Raw genomic sequence first — 22,397 nt, 5'->3', positions numbered from 1 at the left:
TTTCTCCTCATACTACTCCTATTGCGACAAAATCCCGACGTTACACTTTTGCCGCCAACAAATTCATAAAAGAAGAGACTGCTAGAATGTTGAAAGAAGGCATAATTGAACCTCCGATATCTCCGTGGCGAGCGCAGGTTCTTGTAACTTCGAATGAGAATCATAAGAAAAGAATGGTAGTCGACTACAGCGATACCATCAATAGATTCACGGAACTAGACGCTTACCCAATGCCTAATATCAATAAGATGGTAGACGACATCGCTCAATTTAACATCTTCTCTACTCTCGACCTAAAATCTGCTTATCACCAAATACCTATAAATCATGCTGATCGTAAATTCACTGCGTTTGAAGTAAGTGGCAAACTTTTTCAATTTACTCGTCTTCCTTTTGGCGTCACCAATGGAGTAAGTGCTTTCCAGACCGATACCTTTGTGTATGTTGATAACGTAACTATATGTGGGAAAAATCAAGAAGAACACGATTACAATCTTCAAAAATTCTACAAAATTGCTAAACAATATAACATCACTTTAAATGAAAATAAAAGCATAATTTCTTCTAGTTCTATTACTCTACTCGGCTACACCATAGAAAATAATCAAATAGCTCCCGATTATCAAAGACTAAAACCATTACTCGAAATGCCACCTCCGCTGAATCTTAAATCTCAAAAAAGAATAGTTGGAATGTTTTCCTATTACTGCAAATTCATTAAAAAATTTTCTGATAAAATTTTATTACTAAATCAAAACAAAGAATTTCCACTACCTCCATCTGTATTAAAATCTTTTCAAACATTGAAAAATGATCTAAAAGACGCCACTTTAATAACGGTAGATCCAAATAAAGAATTTGAAGTAGAAACGGACGCTAGTAACTATTGCATTGCTGCAACACTAAATCAAGAAAGTCGTCCTATTGCATTTTTTTCAAGAACTCTCAATACTAACGAAATTAAGCACCATGCAGTAGAAAAAGAGGCAGCCGCTATTGTAGAAGCTCTCCGTAAGTGGCGACATTTTCTACTCGGCAGGCACTTTAAAGTCATCACAGATCAGAAGAGCATCAGCTTCATATTCGACAATAAAAGAAAATCTAAAATTAAGAATGACAAAATATGTCGTTGGCGTATAGAATTATCCCAATACAATTTCACTATAGTTTATCGACCTGGACCTGAAAAGATTGCTGCTGACACATTCTCTCGCATCTCTGCTCTTACTTACAATCTACAAGATCTTCGTGATTTACATAAACAATTATGTCATCCTGGTGTTTCAAGATTAAGCCATTTTATCAGAACGAGGAACCTCCCTTTTACTTTGGATCAAATTAAGAATATTACTGACTCTTGCTCATCCTGTCAATTACTGAAACCCAAATTCGCCAATACCAATGGAGGGACTCTCATTCAAGCCATATTACCTTTTCAACGATTAAATCTTGATTTTAAAGGCCCTCTACCTACTTCTATACATGGCAACAAATATCTACTTACTCTAATTGATGAGTATTCCCGTTTTCCTTTCGCTTTTCCTTGCAGAGATATGACAAGCAAAACCATTATCCACTGTCTAAACAAACTCTTTTCAATTTTTGGTTTGCCTGACATGATACATACTGACCGTGCTTCTGATTTCTTAGCAAGAGAAATTAAGGATTTTTTACACAAAAAAGGAATTGCTACTTCTAAAACAAGTAGGTATCATCCTGAAGGTAATGGACAGATTGAAAAACTCAACGGTACCTTATGGAAGGCCATTCAAACAACATTACATTCTAATCAAATGAAACTACCTTATTGGGAAGACATACTACCGGACGCACTTCATTCAATTAGATCATTACTTTGTACTGCCACTAATATGACTCCCCATGATAGACTATTTAAATATAGTCGTAAATCTGCTTCCGGAATTTCAATTCCTTCTTGGGTTAAACCAGGCCCAATATATATTAGAAACCACACTAAAACAAGTAAACATGACCCTCCTGTAACGCCTGCCACCCTAATAGATGTCAACCCCCACTACGCTTATGTTCAACTACCTTCTGGTACTGAAACCACTGTCAACGTTCGAGACTTAGCTCCAAACTCATCAAATGAAGAAAACTCTAATAATAATCCTACTACTTCAGAGACTTTATTTGAACCTTCTACTAATGAAAACATTGGTCATGAGGAAGACAAAAATCAATCGTCTGATCTTGAAGAAAATCAGATTTCACTAAAAAATAATACTGAAAATCAGCATTCCTGCCAATCTGTGCGGAGGTCGTCCCGAGTTCGACAATTCCCTAGTAAATATAAGGACTTTGTGACTAAATACTGAAAAAACTGCAGTTTGGGTTCATATGTTATTTGTAAATAAAATGATTCTTATGTGATTGTAAAAAAAAAAAAAAAAAAAAAAAAAAAAATTTGTCTATAATTAATTACCCCTTACTTGAATACTTTAGGACGGGGAAAATGTTATGATTTAATTTGTTGTTAAGAGTTATCCCCCTTGGGATTGACATTCATAATAAAAGCGCCCTCTGTTTCATTTTCCCGCTCGATCCTTTCAAGAGCGTACGTGTATTTTACAGTTAATAAAACCTTTCTAAAAGGCAATTCTTTACTTACTGATACTATTCACTTCAACCGCACAACCACAGACCGACGTATAAAATAAACAATGCCCCTTTATAAGTCAGGGTTAAGGGTTAGGGTTAGGGTTAGGGTTCGAAATAAATGTTTCTGTTAACATCACAGATGCGCCATGGTAATTGACATTTGCTCTTTAAAGTTTACTCCAAGCAATTATTAAAAATACAATTTAATAAAATATACAGTATGATGCTTTACAGTGCAATGTCAATTGGAATGCATTCTGAAATAATCACCGCTCAAATATATGTGCTGTATTTTTCCTGTGCACCTGGATGGGGGGGCGGCTAGAGCAGGCAATTTATCGATTTGCTTGAAAAATGAGTGATTTTCTCCGATTTCGAAAACAATGTAAGTATTCGAAGTGCAGAATATTCGTTGATCCTCATTCAATCCCAGACAACACCGGGTCTTACTGCCAGAATATATATATATATATATATATATATATATATATATATATATATATATATATATATATATATATATATATATAGTGTCGCTAGATATTTAATACTTATTATAGTAAATAATTATGCATTAATATATATACATTAATGCATAACTATTTACTATAATAATTATTAAATATCTAACGAATTATGCATTAATATATATATATATTTATATATATATATATGTATATATATATATATATATATGCCCCCGAATTTGACCTAAAATTCGAAGATTACATACATATTAATGCATAATTATTTACTATAATAATTATTAAATATTTAGCGACACTACTGTTTCATCCTTTCGGGAATCATCAGTCGAGGCTGACACGATTACTGCCGGTTGCTAGACTCGATATATATATATATATATATATATATATATATATATATATATATATATATATATATATGTATATAGTAATTTCTTTTAGCTGGTGTAATAACGAGACTACTGTAATGTTCTATTATGAATGTCCGGCATCACGGAAAAAAAAAGCAACGTAAAGGACGCCGTGAAAAGACTAATTTCAAATGAGTTTTATTGATGCATGTCCCACATTCTTTAGGAACATATCGTTCAGATTCCCTATTCACTTTCCACATTCTTTTTAACAGTAAGTCAGACCAATGTTTCTCAATTACCAATTCCAATGGTGGAAAGCGCGTAAGGCCAGCAATGATCAATATCTTTCGTCTTCTCTTCTGATCTTGAGATCGATGTGCAATGTGGAAAAAAGTGGTTGTTTTATTTTAATGCATTGAAAAACAAGCTTCTCTCCTGCCATATTAGACTCTGACCCCCTTTACGCCCCAATTGAAATGGATGGCTCATATCTTCGGGATGCTCTGTGTTTGACAAGCTCCTGTCTAGAGATTGGTTCTGTCGCTAGCCCGTATGGGATTGTCGCATGCATGTTTTCTAGGATGTCTGGGGGCTCAAAACAGCCAATCGCTTTCGCATTGCGGAACCTACTTTCAGCGTAGAAAAATATTTATCATATCGGAGAGGACAATGCAGCATTTTCGCAGTGTTGAAATTCCACCGTTTCATGTATGGAATACATTTTTTCTCCAAACCGATCACAGGCATTTTATGCCCATTTTTACACAAAAAAGAAACTTCCTACATTTACGAGGAACCGGCTATAAAGATGGTGAGCGATGCTTCTAAATTACGATTTTACACTAGAATTTCACTCCTCGAGACAACTTGCACACGTGGACGGTCTGTCAAGACTAATACTTGCCCAAATGAAATCTCCCAAAGACCAAAGACTCGGTAATCGCGACGCTATTAATATCGAAGGGGGAAAACATGATTAATATTATCCGTAACACTCAAAGTAATTAAGGCCATGAATGATAATTTAATCCAAACCATTAAGCAGCAGTTTCTACTGAGAAATACCGTTTCAGACATTTTTCTAGTTGCGACGAAGTGCTTCTCTACAGTGAAAGGCTTATCATTCCTAAAACTCTGCAAAGAAAGTATACTCAAGGATTTTCACTGAGGGCAGCCAAGAACAAATCGGCTGAAAGGACTTACAAGAAGTTTCGTCGACTGGCTATCTATGGACCAGGGCATTACTAACATGGCGAAAACCGAGCACAGCAACGACTACGATTTTTATTTGAGGCGTTTGCTCGTTTCGTGGTCATGGGCTGTCTCGTCAGCGACAACACTACCCACTTCACCTCGGCAGACTTCAGAAAATTCTGTGAAACATACAAAGTCAAGTATATCGTGACTCCTCAGTACCATCCCAGGGGCAACAGACGGGGCGAACGCATCGACGACACACTAAAATGGGCATTAAAGAAAACATACGGCACACTAACGGAAAAGGTTCACCAAAAATTTCTTCAAGTTTATAGAACCACGAAAAATCTTAACATTCCAGATGCCAGATCCCAGCGGAAATCATGTGTTTGCCTAAAATTAAATCAGTTTTTGATAAACTGCTGGCCAAACACATAATGCAACACAGAACCTCTACCATACCAAAAAATCAATTTCACCTCGGCGATAAAGTTTTCATTTTAAGAATTTCAAGAACACGCTACCTTTAGGGAACAGGCCACGATCTCACAAGGAATAAGTAATGTCACATATATCATTCAAATCCAATCTTCGAACATAAAATCCACCTGAACCAAATAAGGAAACGCTCCTCGTAGAATCAAGCAAAACCACCAAAGGAAGGCGTAGAGGAAATCGAGACAATTTACAACATTTTCGACATAGAACCACCACAAATCATACCAGAACCAAGACTCTCCGGCAGAAAGAGAAAGAGCACAGAACCCTTGTTGGTATTCTCCGCAAAAGAAAAAAAAACATAGATTTCACATCTTGAAAAAACATCTTCGGAGGGGGTATTTGTGAGGGAATCACTCTCTGAATGGACTCAACCACCGTCCATATATACCGAACTCTTAACGATCCAAGGTAAGGCTCTAGTTCCGGAGTTAATTTTTCGGTGAAACGCAAACACTCTTTTCATTCTGTAACCTTTTGTTTGTCTGTTTTTATACACTCTTGTCTGCCATAATTGTTTTGTTTTTATTGTTGCTTATTCAGAGCCATAACATTTACAAAATCCTAAAAGTGGGAGCAAGGTTGCAGCTTGCTTTGGTAATTCTTCTTTTTTCACGCCATGCATGCATTTTATTTTGTTAAGTGAATTTGTATGTGATATTTCTCCTGTGGATAGATTCATTGACATAATAATTAAATGAATAATTTTCCGCTACGAAACAGGTGATGTTAGGAATTGTGGATGTTAACGTACTTAAAGGAATCAATTGCAATAATTTCAACACTTTGAAATTTGGAAGATAGCGTTTTGTCTTTCATTTGTTATATGCTCTGTAATTATATTGAGCTTCATAAATTATGGATTAATATAAATAAATGGTGAAATATAGTTGAAGGACCATATTTTCACACACAAACACACACGCGTGTGTGTGTGTGTGTGTGTGTGTGTGTGTGTGTGTGTGTGTGTGTGTGTGTAAAAGGAGAGAAAAAGACGAGAAGGAGAAAGAGAACGTGCACCAAAGAGAACACCATACAGACGATTAGTTTAAATTTACCTTTAATATAGATTATTTCCGTTTAATTTAATTCGCAGTTACTTTGATTTCAAAGATTACGTACATAATGTTCCTCATCTGTTTATTTATGAAGGCAGTATAATGCATCTCTTGTGTCGATGAATAATGTTTAAACTGATATTACTTTCTTTTTCTTTGGAACGCTTATTTATTTTCACTTGTAAATGACAGAAATTTCCCTTTCCATAGAGATTTCTTTGTAATATTTTGCCTGTTCCCCATTGGTATGATTTCACCTACGGGACCCTATTTCTTATTCTATACGTTCAGCAGAAGTAAGAATAGTAATGTTAAGTAATGACTAGGGCTAGGACAACAGCATATTCTTTTCATTGTTTTGACTAACAAGTGTGGATCTGTTGATATTTCATGTGCTTTTATATAGAGTTATGTGGTTCTCGGTTGATTTACCGTGTCCAATGCTGTCGGATATATACTCGAGAGTCAAAACACTGAAAAGAATATTTTGTCACAGCTCTAGTTATGACATAGGTATAGAATTTGGCATGAAGAAGTGTAGTGCCTTGAATTGAAAAAAGTAAACATTATTGAAAGTAAAGGGCGAAAACTGATTAATGGAGAAATTAAAATAATAGGTTGGAGAATAAGGATACTGCTATTTAAGAATTGTGAAACTAAATAAAATTTAAAAATGTGAAATGAAGAAAATAATAGGAAAAATTACACAAGAGAAAACTGCAGTTTGGTTCTTAGGTAAATATTGAATGGTCAAAACAAATTACCCACAGGAAACACATGAATAATTGCTATATTTTGATATAAAGCAGTTATGTAATGGAAAGAAAATGAGCTGAAAGATATGGTCATGTAAACAAGGAAAACGAGGGCAACGAATGGAAGTATTCGCCCAAAGGGTGATATCGATAGGTTATATGTGAAAAGAAATTAGGTGTAGAACAATGTGTCAGAGAAGGTAATTGTCTTAAAGTTTACATCTACAACTGTAAAGAAAAGCGTATAAAGGTTGTATCAACATTCGAAAAATTGCAACAAAGCGAACTAGTAGGAAAGCAATAGCTTGAGAAGGAAATTTATGACCAATTCAGTGGAGATCTAACAGAGGCAGTGGAAAAGGGAAAAGCCTGAATATCGTTGTCAAAATGTGACTGTTGGGACAGAATCTTTAATATGTGCTGCGCTGGAACAAGAGTTCAGGAACAATTACATGAGGTAGCACATTGATTGATAGACTGAAAGCCCTCCATGTCGACCGTGTGGACAGAAAAGTGAGAATTTACATCTTGTCAGTAGTTCTGAGAAATTAACTCAAAAAGAATACAAGAGAAAGTATAACAATATTGCAAGAAATTTGCATTGTGATATATGTAGGGAAAGAGGGTTGGAATACAGTGAAAATAGTGGAAATAGTACGAGCATGTTCCAGGATGAGTGATAATATGAAATTATTGTGGGGTTTCATTATCCAATGTGATAATGAGGTCGAAGCACTGCGACCAAATATTGTATAAAAAAAAGAGGAGCACAAGGCAATAATCCTTGGTATAGCACTACCGGCTGATGTTAATGTGGAGGGAGGAAGAAGATCGAAAACACTAAGACTTGAAAAGGAAGATAAAATTATTGTGGAAGTTGAAGATGGTAGAAGTTGTACCAATTGTGATGAAAACTCTGGGGAGTTTTTCAAAAGAATTTTACAAGTTGATTGAGAAAATTGGAATCCATTGCAATGTTGGAGTACTTCAAAAGACTGTCTCGTTAGGCACCGTCAGACTCATGCGGAAAATTGTTATGATCCGCCTATTAGTTTAATATATAAAATCTACAATACATACAGACTGACGTAAAATAATAATAATAATAATAATAATAATAATAATAATAATAATAATAATAATAATAATAATAAAGAAAACTCCTGGAAACGAAATTATATAGCAGAAAATCAATAAAAGGTATAAATGCATGGGCAGTATCACAAGTAAGATACTCTGGACCGTTTATAGGGTGGCCAAAAGAAGAACTGAGATAACTCGACCAGAAAACCAGGAAACTCATGACCATGTATAATGCACTACACCCAAAGGACGATACGGACAGGCTCTACATGAAAAGGAAAGACGGCGGGAGAGGACTGATCTGTATAGAAGACTGTCTGAAGGACACGAAAAAAGAACTAGAAAAATACATAATACAAAACACTGAAAGGACAATTATGGCAGCGAGAGACACTGAAAAAACAACAAAACAGAAAACAGAGAGACAACCGACAAAACGAGAAAAGAGAAATGGGAAGAGAAACAACTCCACTTAAGATATATGAGAATGACAAAAGATAAGAATAACGAAAACACCTGGACATGGATGCGAAAAGGACATATAAACCGAGAAACATAATCTCTAATAACTGCAGTATAAGATAACTCGATAAGAACCAACCATATCAAAGCAAGGATCGGTAAAACACAAGAAAACAGCAAATGCAGACTATGTGGACAGAGAGACGAAACGATATACCATATAGTTTGTGAATGCAGCAAACTGACCCAAAAGGAATAAAAAAAACAGGCATGACTAAGTGGGGAGGGCGATGCATTTTGAGTGTACAGACAAATGGTATAAGCATAAACCCGCAACAGCACTCGAAAACCAAATGATCCTATGGGGAAGTGATATATAGACGGACAAACTCATCCAAGCAAGAAGACCAGATGTCGTAATAATTAACAAGAATTAAAAATCCTGTCAAATCATAGAGTTTGCTGTCCCAGCTGACCACAGGGTGAGTATGAAAGAAAAAGAGAAACGAAGCAAATACACACAGCTAGCCAGAGTTAAAAGGGATTTGGATGATGAAGAAAATCCAAATAGTACCGTTAATAGTAGGAGCACTACGAACAATTCCGAAAAACTTCAAAAGAAGAATGTCAGAAATTGGAATCAGAGGAATAACTGCAAAAATACAACGCAGTATCAGTGTTACGAGTATTTGGGATAAAATTTTCAGGGATATTATGTAGGGTGTTAAGCAGCTAAATATCTGTTCACATTACCCTTGAAACTCTGCATTCAAGGTAGCTTGTCTTAATTTTACAACTGATACCCAGAACTAACTTAATAAAAGTAAAAAAAATATATAAAAATTCCGCTAATTCACTCCATGTTGGGACACTTATCGTATTGTATAGACAAACAAAAAGTCATTCAACTACAAATCCAGATGTTCATAATGCTGAAAGCAACATGAATTTTGAACATTTCTTAAAGGTAAGAGGTTTTATATTCCTTTTTTTTCTTTACTCAGTGGCCACCACTTAACAAGGCCCGGAAGCAACTCAGGGATAAGGGTTATTGCAAGTACATTACGTTAGTGTGGAGATTTGATGAAGTGTTTACTTAAGGGGGCGGTTCCTTAGGAATTTGTTAACGTTGGACTTGAATAATAACCCTTATCCCTGAGTGGTTTCCGGGCCTTGATAAGTGGTGACCACTGTGTAAAAAAAAGCTGCCTATAGTGACCGACAACCTATTTATTCATCTTTGCAAGGAGGGAAAATCGTCATGCTGGCAAACCTTGCAAGAAAATTGCCACAAAGTTGTTAAAAACATGTGACTGAAGAATGTCAGTGCATCTGTTTACATCCTTTCATTATCCAATGCAAATCTTTCAAACCAACGACGACTGTGGCCTGAGAGTGTTATTTGATCTACGAAATGTATTCGTAATTATCTCTTGAGATAAGAATACTAAGCAGCCACATAAACGGAAGACAAATCGATATTACAACTTGTAGCTAAATAGGCGAAGGATAGGATCTGTCTAACTGCTATAAATCGAGGTTAGATCGGATATTTTCATTGGAAGGTAAGCCAGTTTTTTTTTCTATCTGTCATGAGTGGCTTAGCTGCTAAATTCATCTGCCCAAGAGATTCAGTAATTTACTCGGAATGGCATCCAGTTCGCCTTCGTAAAAAAGTTGATCACATAAGTAAAATATGATGAAATATCAAGAATAATATTAGATTAACAAGCCGAAATATACATATTCTGCCCTGGGCTGGGCCTAATCTGAAACTGGCGCTAAAGGTGATAGTATCGTCATAATGATCGACACTGTGTCAGAGTCATTGTTTTGTAACTTGTAAGGACGTGATCTAGCAAGTGCAATTGCATTAGTAATGATGGAAATATTCTTAAATTATACATTTGATTACAATTTGACATATTTCTCATCTTTAGAATCTAATTACGTTATTGTTTTCCTTTATTGCTATGAGTGGCTTTCTTTTCTCAACATGTTTGATTTATTTGATCGCTCCCTCAAACTTTTTCGAAATCAATACATAAAACCGTCATCTGTAAACATACGATTCATATACTTATTAAACTTACTTCTATGCTATGAAAACCGGAAAATATATTTCTAAAACATTAATAGAAACTATGTTCATAAAACTCAGGATGTCATATTTTGTGATCGCTTTTATATACAAACAACACGTGTTAATAAGTTGACACTATTTTGACTAGAATGCGTTTTTAAACTTATAGTCCGGCTCCATTTGTTTTTGGAGCTATATTTCTATATATAGCTTAACATCACAAGTGCATTTGAAAAGTTTTATCACCGCACAAGCAAAATGGCCCGGTGTCTAAAATCAAAGTACTATTTTGATCAGAGTAGAAACGTTCGAAATGAATGCTTCTATTTAGAAGGCAAGATAATTATGATTCTTGACTTTTGCCTTTTAAACTTGACTGCAAGCCATTATATATAAAATGGTTTTATAAAAAAACACTATACGTTCTCGACACTGGCATATAGTACTGTTTGCCATTGATTCCAGTAAAGCAACTGGCCCTGACGGCATTTCTGTTATAGTGCTCAAAAAGCTTCAACCAGAACTAGCTCCCATACTTACAAAGCTGTATAAGCGTTTTTTTTTTAGGAGAATTGCTTCCCAACAGTCTGGGAAATCTCACCAGTATGCCCTGTATTTAAGAACTCGGGTGGTCGGTCATGTCCATCTCAGTACAAATCAATAAGTCTCCTTTGCGTCATGAGTAAGTTGCTGAAATATGTGTCAAATAGAGAAGTAGTCAACAACCTCAGCAAAAATAACCTTCTAAGTGTCATGCAATATGGTTTCCGTTCTGTTAGATTTGCAACAGATGTGGTTACGGTTATATCTAATAAGATTACCAAATACCTCGAAGGAGACTTTCTTTTCTAGGGCAATTATTCTTAACATATCATAGAATATAGCATACAGATCCACTTCACAAGTTCTCCAGCTATGGTATAACTGGAAATGTCTTCTCAAGTATTAAATCATTTATCTCTGATAGATTCATAAGTGTAGTGGTTGATAAGCAGAAATCAAAAGCTTATAGTATATATTCTGGAGTCTCTCGGAGGTCCATCTAGGGCTCAACTTTCTTCCTGAACTACATCTATGATCTTCCATATCACAGCTTTAGATCATTCGTAGACATTTATGCTGACGGCACTAATATCTATGGCAGCGCATCAAAGTTCGTAAACGACAAAGTTCTTTCTCATTCTCTCTTCTCTGATCGTGAACACGCGGTAGAATGGGGGAAAAGGTGGCTGGTTACTTGTAATTCATCCCAAAACCAGACTTCTATCTTTACATCATCAACGCTCTGATCTCCATCTGGTATCAATTGAAATGGATGGTTCTCGTCTTGGGGAGGCTCCATGTTTTTACAAGCTTCTGGGGTTGACTTTTACTCCTGATCTGAAATAGAACATTTTCGGATCGTTCTATCGGCCCAGTACATATCTCACTGCTGATTAACTTATTTACCTTTATGAGCCAGATACGTCCAAGGATAGAGTACAATTCCCACACCTGGGCAGGAGTTGTTGGAAGGATCTTATCCTGCCCTGACGAAGTTCAAAATAGACTTCGTGGCCTAGTAGGGGCTGCTCTTTTCTCTTCTCTGCAACGTCTTTTTCACAGAAGAGACGTTGCAAGTCAGTCTCTGCTTTATGTTTCTTCTCATAGCAAGTGTCTGTCTGAGATCCAATCTATGGTTCCCCCCTCGGCAAACTTTCATAAGAAACTCGTCTAACAGAATAGACTATCAATAAGTTCCCCCACTTTTTATCTGAACGTAGATTCCGATGAGCAAAGCTTCTTTCTTATAACTGCACGCATGTGGAACTCTCATCTGTTGCCTGCTTTCCAGCTGACTACAACATAATCGTCTTCAAGTCCAACGCAAAAAGTTCTTGATTAGCCATCCCCTTTAAGTAATCCCATTTTCCAAATTTCCACTATTAACGATTACTACGATATTGTCCCATTGATTATTGTACACTCTTTAACCCTTATCCTCGAGAGGACTCCTTTTTATTCATAGTTACCTCGGTGAATGTGTCGGCGTAGATGTTGAATCCTTACAGTAAGCTTCATTGCATGTAGTCACAATGACGAGTCATAACAAACATACAATATGATGGCATTCGTGACAGGATGATTTTAGGATTCTTTGCGATTTCGATACAGTTACCGATTCTGTTCTAAATCACCGATTTCGATATAATTTCTGATTCCAATATAATTTACCAGTTCCGATATAATTATAATTCTTAAAAAATTCTAAATATTTAAGATCAGAGTTTTTTGTGATTATTATAGATATTTTCACAACGCTTGTAGGGATGAATTCTATAGTTTCTAGTTTTAATATCGATAACTATTTATTATTTTATCATTAATACAAGTAGTGGAAATATTTTAAACAGCATCAAATGAAGTATAATTAAAAGAATCATTTTAGGAATCAGAATATAGGCGAACATTTTTCCGAATCCGATATCTAAAAAATTCCCAGTGTTTGGGATTCCAATTCCGATAATCGTCCCAATGCTAATATATATATATATATATATATATATATATATATATATATATATTATATATATTATATTATATATATATATAATATATATATATATATACAGAGATAAAGAGAGAGAAAGAGAGAGTAAGAGAAGGGAAGAGAAAGAGAAAAGGACAGAAAGACACAAATACATATACAAAGAACAAGGAATAATCTTCCAGTGACAGTATATTTATTTTCCAGTACATATATTCATTTTTAACAGTTGTTTCTTCATTTGATCATACACTTTATTTTTACAATCAGATTTTATTACCCATGAAAAACTGAAAATATTCAAATCAACGTTTCATAATATCGCGACGCATATGAAGAACCTTTTTCGTCCCATTTCTTTTGTCTCGAAATCTACAAAAAAAGAATAGGTTATTATTATAGCATGGAAAAAGCCTTCTAAACTAATATCACAAAGAAAGTTGAAAGAGAAAATGGTCGAACGCATGCAAACATTATAATAAATAAAAAATAAAGAAAAATCGCCAACATAAATAACCTAAGTCTTTAGTAAGAATATTTATTTAATCTTGAATTTAACTGTTTTATTACAAAATTTTAATGCAATTCAAAGTAAGTTACTTTAGTTTGTTCAATAAAATATTAGTAAAAAAGGGGGCAGTTGTTGAATTTAACAATAAAAATGCTCGGCCCTTCTGAGCAGGTCGTTTATTAAGGATGACAATCATCACACTATATTTAACTATACCATGACAATTTTGTATTTAAAATGTCCGAATATTTTAATGGGATTTTTATAATTTCAGCTGACATATATATGCATATGAACATATAAGAAAGTTCACTTTTACTACGTATTATCCGATATTTTATGGAATAGATTTGAATTGAAATGAACTTAGTATATATATATATATATATATATATATATATATATACATATATATATATATACATATATATATATGTATATATATATATATATAATTTTATATTGATATTTGCAATTGTCTATTATAATCTCATATGTATTTATATTTACAGTATCATATATTTGAAAACATAATTTATTTCAGTTCATCATTTAGCGAATGGTCATCACAAAATGTGATCAATTATTTAAATACACGTTATGTACAACACGCAATATTCGTGATTTAAAAGTATACTAAAATGTATAATGCTACAGCAAATTATTCTTATTGTAATGAAAAATCAATTATTTCGACAAAATCACACCCATTCCGCTTAAATATCTCCCACTAATATAAACTGATGCCTCGGGGATGATAAGATCACGACAGTGCAAATAGTACAGTTCCGTATAAGGACAAGGGAATGACTAAGAATGTGGCCTTATATCCATAGAACTATATACAAAAGAGGGGGGTTGTATCTGAGATGATAACATTACAACAAATAAGTTATAATATAAAAACCCCTAGAAAAATTAATCTTTGGAAGCATGATATCATAAGTACAGACTAGATACAACACAAAAACAAATGAAATAATATAATAAAATAATACTTATACATCAACGCGCTCTACAGAATTGATATTTGAATAGAATATATTAGTTATGCATAGCACTGTAATCTCTATTAATCATTACAAAATAGTACTGCTATAGTGTTGGTTCATATATACAAGTAATAGTCGTGATAACGATACAAACAAGCGGATATCAAATCCGAATTAGCAATAATATACAGCACTACAGCAAATGCCGGGCAGATAAAAACTTCTACAGATGTAAAACACTTATGGAACATCACATGAAATTACGAAAATTGAAACTGTATGATTTTAAGTTAACTCCATCCCCTGCCCCTGCCTTCTCTTACAAGTTTATCATGGATGTGTGTGTCACAATAAATTGACGCAACACCAAATAATCGAGGTGGATAAAGGAGGGTGGAAATACCGAGGGGAGAAAACACTAGCCAGACCCTCGCTGGATCAATGCAAAGAGGGATGGGACCTTGGGGAGGCTCATGCCTACCAAAATTCCAGAGAACATGAAATGGTTGCCCCTAATGAGAAATTAAGCGACTGTTGCGATAACGCAAATTTACCTGAAAAGGTTATTGAAAAAGGTGGCAAGTACTGGAAATCTGTGGATACTTGTTGTCACTCAGACTCTAGAAAACACCAGAAATTGTTCTCAAAGATAAATATTTGATCATGATGGGCCGTGTGACTACTCTCAGTGGTGAATAATAATAATAATAATAATAATAATAATAATAATAATAATAATAATAATAATAACGAAGGAGACGGGGGAACGGTACAACTACAATGAACTAGCTAGAGAGCTTAACGGGGTATGAAGGGAGTAAAAAAAAACATAAATGATTATAGGAACACTAGAGAAACTCCCGAAAAACTTCGAAAACAAGAAGAGAAATAAGACTCAATAGGGTGGCTAAGAATGTATAACGGATAGAAATAATAAAAAAACGTCTAAAATCTACAGTAAAACTCTTGAATGCGGATATTAGTCTACAAACGAAAATCTGATATGTAAAACTTGCAAGAGAAGCAAAACAACAAAAGAACACTACCTCAGAACAAGAACACTTAAATTACAAAATTGTGAGTTTAATATCAACCCACAATATAATTGTAAGCATCGATTGGCACAACGATTGCGAAGAAGGATGGAAAGACCGATAAAGAAAAGCAGTAGCCAGACCTCCACTGAGACCTTGGGCAGGTTTCTTACAACCTTTATCCAGTGAAGTATATTTCTTCTTACCACCTTTATCCAGTGAAGTCCATGATTATTGCCAGCGAGAAAAAAATTGTAAGCGGCTGTTGCGATTACACAAATCCGTTTGCAAATTTATCGAAACGGGCAAAGAGTACTGGAAATCTTGGGAAACTTGTTGATACACAGACACCAGGGGACACAACCGGTTGTCATCAGTAAGTAATCTCCGATGATGGCCTGTGTGAAAACTCCGAAGAGTTATAGTAAACAAATAAAATTTACACTGATGAAAACAGCTCACACGTGTGGCATGTTACTAATGAGAAAAATAAAGACAAACATAACTATTCATTAAGCACATTAAAATAGGTGAGCTGAGATTATTTGGATTAAAATGTAAGGAAATAATTCATCATTCATCATCCTACATCGAAGTTGATAAAATATTTGATCATACAGCAGTAAGTAGTCGTCAAGAGGATAGACAAACCGATGAGGGAGTCAGTTAATTAGAATAAACTAATAAATATGTACATACCTCTACAAAGGACAACATTTTTACTCTTGTATTTGTGTAGGGTTTTGTTCAAAATACCATACTGCATCCTGAGATTGTGATCGTTGGCATACGATAGTTATTTATTTAAACTGAGACGACGTCGATATCATTAAAGGGGTAGAGGAAACAAATTGAGATAGAACTATATTGAAAACTACCTAAAATAAGTGTTACCCAATCCATTTGATGGTTCGAATTGCCTAAATAATGTATACCAGATCAATTATGATTTTCAGTTTCATTCTTTATTTCCCTTACGGATATTTCGATCATTTAAGCATTTACTCACAACGAATAGCCAAAGTCACGAATGACTATACGATTCTTGTAAGACGCGTTTACGATGCGAAGATCATCAAATTGCACGCAGTTCACTCGACAATGTCGCTCTTTAAAGGTATGAACACTGGCTGGACATCTGAAAAGTACAGAAACAGTCATATAAAACATAAAGCATGCATGTATGCATATATATATATATATATATATATATATATATATATATATATATATATATATATGGATTTAAAGGAAATTCTCTTAACGGAAATTAATCATGCGAAAACATTTCCTTTTTTGAAGTCTTGGTTTTGTTAATACAGTAATGCTCAATTATGAAATATGATAATTTTGTAGCTTACTTCTAAATCATCTCTCTTTGGCTTAAAATTTATTGATATATAAAAAATTACCGAATTATACGAACTCAGTAAAACTCAGTATATTATAAACAAGTCTTTCTCTCTGTCTGTCTGTCTGTCTCTATATATATATATATATATATATATATATATATATATAAACATGTGTCAGTGAACATGTTTTCTTATATTTTAACACACTGTTTTATTTGTCTGTTTTTTTTTTTTTCTACAGACATTTTTGACGTTATTGTAAAGATGACAAACTACATTCGACGGGAAAATTCTCTGCTTATCTGATACTAAATTCTCGTATAAAATATTTACTAGAAATATACGATTAAAGGTCAGTCTTCCCTGTAAAACCACTATGATCATTTAAAATTATGTAACATTTTTCGATTAACTAGTTTAAGATTTAAAATTAACATTTTATATTTCTACGGTGAGTGCCTTTTATATCTTCCTTATTTCTTTTCTATCCTTACTCGTAAATTATAAAATTCATAATATTCTGAAACCACTGCACACTTATTAAACGTCATTGAAGTAGTTCGTGGTGCAATTTAAAATTCAGAAATTACCAGCAGTAATGAACATAATACTAAAAAAAACACGCAAGGTACCGTTTACCGCTTAAACAGATTAATAGATTAGGTCGCAACAAATTAACACAATATTTCTCTTTTTAATCATCTTTTTGTTACTTCTAATGTTAGTGCTGTTAATGCATGTTTTATGATGTAAAGATATTGCGCAATAGACTAATGGAATTGATTACATGTTTTTAACAGGATAAACAAAGTCCAGTTTTGACTAACGCTTTTTGATATTTCCCGTTAAAATATTGCAAATTTTTCATAAATGGTTTTCTTTAATTTTAACTGTTACATTTTTATACTTAATAAATGTTTATTATTTTGGAATTCTAATAATTGAGAAAGGACTGATACTTTTGAGAAAAATAACATCTAAGCAATCCGGCATCGTCCGGGATTAAATGAGGATCACCAAATGTTCCAACCTCCCATATATTTATTTTCATCGAGGCATTTTTTAAATCAAATCGATTTGTTGTTTTTCTAGTAAGAGAAACACACCCTTCCGTGTATCGGTTATAAAACTTCTTAAAGGCATTTTTGATTTAAGGTTGTATATATGTGTAAACGTTGGTTAAAATCGGACTTGCATTTTCTAATCGAATGTGGTCGATTGTCAATGTTCGATAATTACCGGATACATTGCGATACAAAACTTACGTAATAACACGCCCAGACCCATCAAGAATATTTGCGTGAAATTTCAAAAAAAAAGTCGTATTCGAGTCCATAGGGAAGGAACTCACAAACACATGTTTATATATATATATATATATATATATATATATATATATATATATATATATATATATATATATACTAGTAGAGATAACTTATCTCGCCATCGGCCGATTTTTCGTATCCGAGAATTTCAGTTTCCTCTTCCCTCAGTGTTTGGATCGCAGATAGCTTCTCAGACCAATCTGAGCGTGGAATTCGCGGGGGCAGAGAAGGCAAGCAATGCTTGGCAGGGGGCGTTGTTGTTGTTAAGTACAATTTTTCTTGCTGCCTCTTGATCTCCACCAGTCTTCTTCTTTCTGCCTTATATCCTTTGGTACCATGTATGATGGTTTGGCGCCACAGGCACCGAGCATGACATGTTGTTTCCCAGATGAGAAGATCAAATCCGGTGTTTTTTTAGGGTGGATTTGAGTTGGTTCTTACATCGCAGTAGAGGGCGGCCGATAGGTCTTTTTCCTGTGGCTTGCTCCGAATACAGGGTTTGTCGAGAGAGTCTGTTTTCATCCATTCTGAGGATATGCCCTAACTAACGGAGTCTGTGCCTCATGGTGGTGACCTCAATACTGCAGCTGTTTGCTCTCTCAAGAACGCTTATGTTTGTTACATAGTCATACCATTTGATGTTCAGTATAGCTCGAAGATTTTGTTGGTGGAACTTTTTGAGTTTAATGAGATCACTTTGGTATATAGTCCAGCTCTCACGCCCATACAGAATCGTAGGTATAACAATCGCGTGGTATACCATGAGTTTAGTTTTTATTGAAAGATGTTTATTTTTGAAGACGCGCTTCGTCAGTTTACCGAAAGCTCCATAGGCGAGGCCAATTCGGCTTTCTATTTTATTCTCATTTGAGCACTTTTCCAATATTATGCAACCGAGATATGGAAAGTGATCTACTTGCTCAAGAAGAGTGTCATTTATGTGAATGCTTACGTCCTGTAAGATGGTATTGGGTACTTGTTGTACTAAAACTTTTGTCTTACCAATATTAACGGAGAGTCCGAAGCGATGGTAGGCTGCCATGAAGTGGTTTACGGATCTGTAGATGTCTTCCTTGGAATGGCTAAGGACCATGTTGTCATCTGCATATTGAAGCTCTGTGATGTGTTGTAATTTCAAAGGCTATGAGATTTTAGTCTAGCAGGCTTGAAAATCCCCCATCATAATAGTACCTAATACCCACCCCGGGGTTATTTGGGGGAAGTTCGTGCAACATTGCAGCAAGATATAAGGAAAAAAAAAGGTAGGTGCAAGGACAGAACCGTGTTTTTCTTTGCCTTGGTGCGATATATATCCTGACATGCCTTCATGCAGTGGCTGGATGCGTTCTACAAAGTGAATTGGGCAACCAAATTGGTTGAGAACTTTCCACATTGCATCTCTTGGAACGCTATCGAATGCTTTTTGCAGGTAATAAAATACAAGATAAAGGGGTTTCTGTTGTTCCCTGCTTTTCTCCTGCAGCTGTCTCGCACAGAAAATCATATCTATTGTTCCCGAGAGGCATGGAAGCCGCACTGAGATTCTGGGAGGACGGATTCCGTGACTTGCAGCAAGCAATTCAGTAGTATGCGGGCAAAGATTTTTCCTATTATGAACAAAAGGGCAATCCCACGGTAATTGCTACATGATTTTCGGTCAAAATTTTTGAAGATGGTTACTATTACTGCATCTTTCATATCCTTTGGTACTTGACGTTCTTCCCACATCTAACGATTGAGAGTGAATAGTCTTGTTTTCAAATGTTGTTCACCATGGTGGATAAGTTCGAAGGGGATATTATCAGACCCTGTGGCTTTATTTACTTTCATTTGCTCCATCGCAATTAGAAATTCTGTAAATGATGGTGGTGCATTCATCCATAATTGTGCTGGGTACTGTGGGACCATTTTGAGAAAGTCCTCATCTGCAGAAGATTCTTTATTAAGTGTAGTGGCAAAATGCTCCTTCCAACGATCCAGAATTGATTGTGGATCGTTGAGGATGGTGACATTGTCTGCTGCAAGGAGTATTCCGATTGAGGATCTGATGGGACCAAAAATTTGTTTTATACCGGCATGTAAATTTCTAAGGTCGCGGGCTTCTGCAAAACCCTCCAATTCTAAAGCTTTCAGCTGCTACCATTTGTTTTCTAGTTCTCGTAATTTTGATTGACACTGTTTTTTGCGGTTTCTGTAGATGTTGGTTTTATGCCGGCTTCGAGGGTCTTGTTCATGAGCATGGCGACTGTTTATCTTTTCTTGAATCAGTTGATTAATTTCAGCACAATTTTGATCAAACCAGTCTTGATTTATCTTTTTCTATAAACCGAATGTGACTTTGGCTGATTCATTAATGATCTAACTGAGTGACAACATTCTTGTTCTAGGTCGCAATAATTGGTTGCGTTTATACGAAGTTGCTGTTCGATGGTGTGTTGGTATTTTGTTTTTACATCTGTGAGATGAAGTTTTGACAGGTTATATTTTTTCTGAGATTGCTGTTTTAATTCAAATTTGGGCTTCTTTCTGGTGGTATATTTAGCACGTGTGATGACCAAACGGTGGTCAGTCCAACAGTCATCTACACCTAGTGCTGATTTAGTGATATGGATATCCTTTTTATCTTTCTGGCGGACGATGACATAGTCTAGAAAGTGCCAATGCTGAGATCGAGGATGTTTCCACGTGGCCTTAAATCTATTTGGAAGCTGGAACTGAGTGTTGGTAATGAATAGCTCAAATTCTGAGAAAAGTCCTAACAGCAGGCGGCCGCTACCTTTACCAAGTCCATCCTTCCACATGAAAGAGTTCCAGAGTTTATGGTGTTTCTCCACTCTCACGTTAAAGTCGCCCAGCAGCCTTAATTTATCGCGTGGTGGTGCTCTGGTTATAACTTACCTATATAAATGAAAATAATATCCTACAGCCATCGTTGCCCCCATAAAGTATTTAAAGACAATGGATACCTCTGTAAGAGTAACTGTGCGTGTAATTGTGAGGCAACGATAGCGCAATCTCCAACCTATTCTACCCTGAACTGCACTGTTTGAGTCCAGTTATAAGAAAAAGTTCATTGCGACTTAAAACCCTGTCAAGAAAAGAGGAGAGCACAAACGATATATGGAATTTTGTAAATGGTCACTCATTTTGGCAATGACCAGGTCTATGTAGCTTAACTTCGTTGATCTAATGCGAATCCCCGTGTAAACGTAGATATGCCGTATATCTCACTATCTCTACTATAAGAAAAAAATTAAACAGTGTTTCTTTTGTTTTTTTTTTACATGGACGTCACAACTTATCAAGGCCCGGAAGCCAGCCGGGGATAAAGTTGTGCGAATTTGTTCTCTATGAACTTCGAAACAGCTGTACTTCATGTGCTTGGCAGTGTTCTTAGATAAGGTTTTTATCGGAATGTTTTTTGTAAGTATCGATAAATGATGATCGAAAAGATCCAATGTAAAAAAGGTACTTTTGGCCAGAGTAACCACCTTATACAGCCTAAAATCCGAAGTGTGTCTGTGAAGCATTATTACTACACATGTAGGAATGACAGGCATGTAACATTAACAGTATGTTTTTGATATGATAATGGCACGTTTGAAATTAATGCTTCTGCTTAGAGCACAACTGAAGCATATTATTGACTTTTGTATTTTAAACCTTAATTCGAGTAATTATATATAAATATACTTTTATAAAACAAACAATATCGTCTCGGCAGTACAATGCAGCCTACAATGTATTGTGGTTAGTATTGGGAATCATGTGAAGTTTCTTCATAGTCCGTAGGGATCGGTTACCAACTAAAGTAATCAATCAACAGATTTGATTGAAAAATGAACGATTTCACCGATTTCAATTGATTTCAAATAAGGGTATGGAACCGGAAACATTTGTAAATCATCATTCTATCCCGGTAAACGTCGAGTGATAAAATCCATAATCATCGTAATATACTACATTGTGCGTTGTTAATTATCTCTGTGTTCTGTGTCATATAATAACCTTCTAACCTTATATATAACAGATGAAAGGAAAGTATCAAAGT

The 22,397-nt window shown here is 35.0% G+C and overlaps 1 protein-coding gene across 1 annotated transcript in view; it reads right to left on the bottom strand.

The window, feature by feature from the left end:
• Positions 1-13,300: 13,300 nt before the first annotated feature.
• The window catches only part of LOC145286399 (uncharacterized), a 682,462-nt gene continuing 673,365 nt past the window's right edge, over positions 13,301-22,397 (bottom strand). The window contains exons 12-13 of the mRNA XM_080135324.1: positions 16,673-16,801; positions 13,301-13,498 (exon numbers count right to left, since the gene is read on the bottom strand). Coding sequence (XP_079991450.1) covers positions 13,432-13,498; positions 16,673-16,801 — 196 coding nt within the window. The 3' untranslated portion in view covers positions 13,301-13,431. The remainder of the gene's footprint in view (positions 13,499-16,672; positions 16,802-22,397) is intronic.

This window comes from Euprymna scolopes, chromosome 10 (genome assembly GCF_053919585.1).
Source record: "Euprymna scolopes isolate OS-2025 chromosome 10, ASM5391958v1, whole genome shotgun sequence".
In the NCBI taxonomy this organism is placed as follows: domain Eukaryota; kingdom Metazoa; phylum Mollusca; class Cephalopoda; order Sepiida; family Sepiolidae; genus Euprymna; species Euprymna scolopes.
Note: the sequence above shows the minus strand (reverse complement) of the source record. Positions and strands in the feature narration are given on the sequence as shown.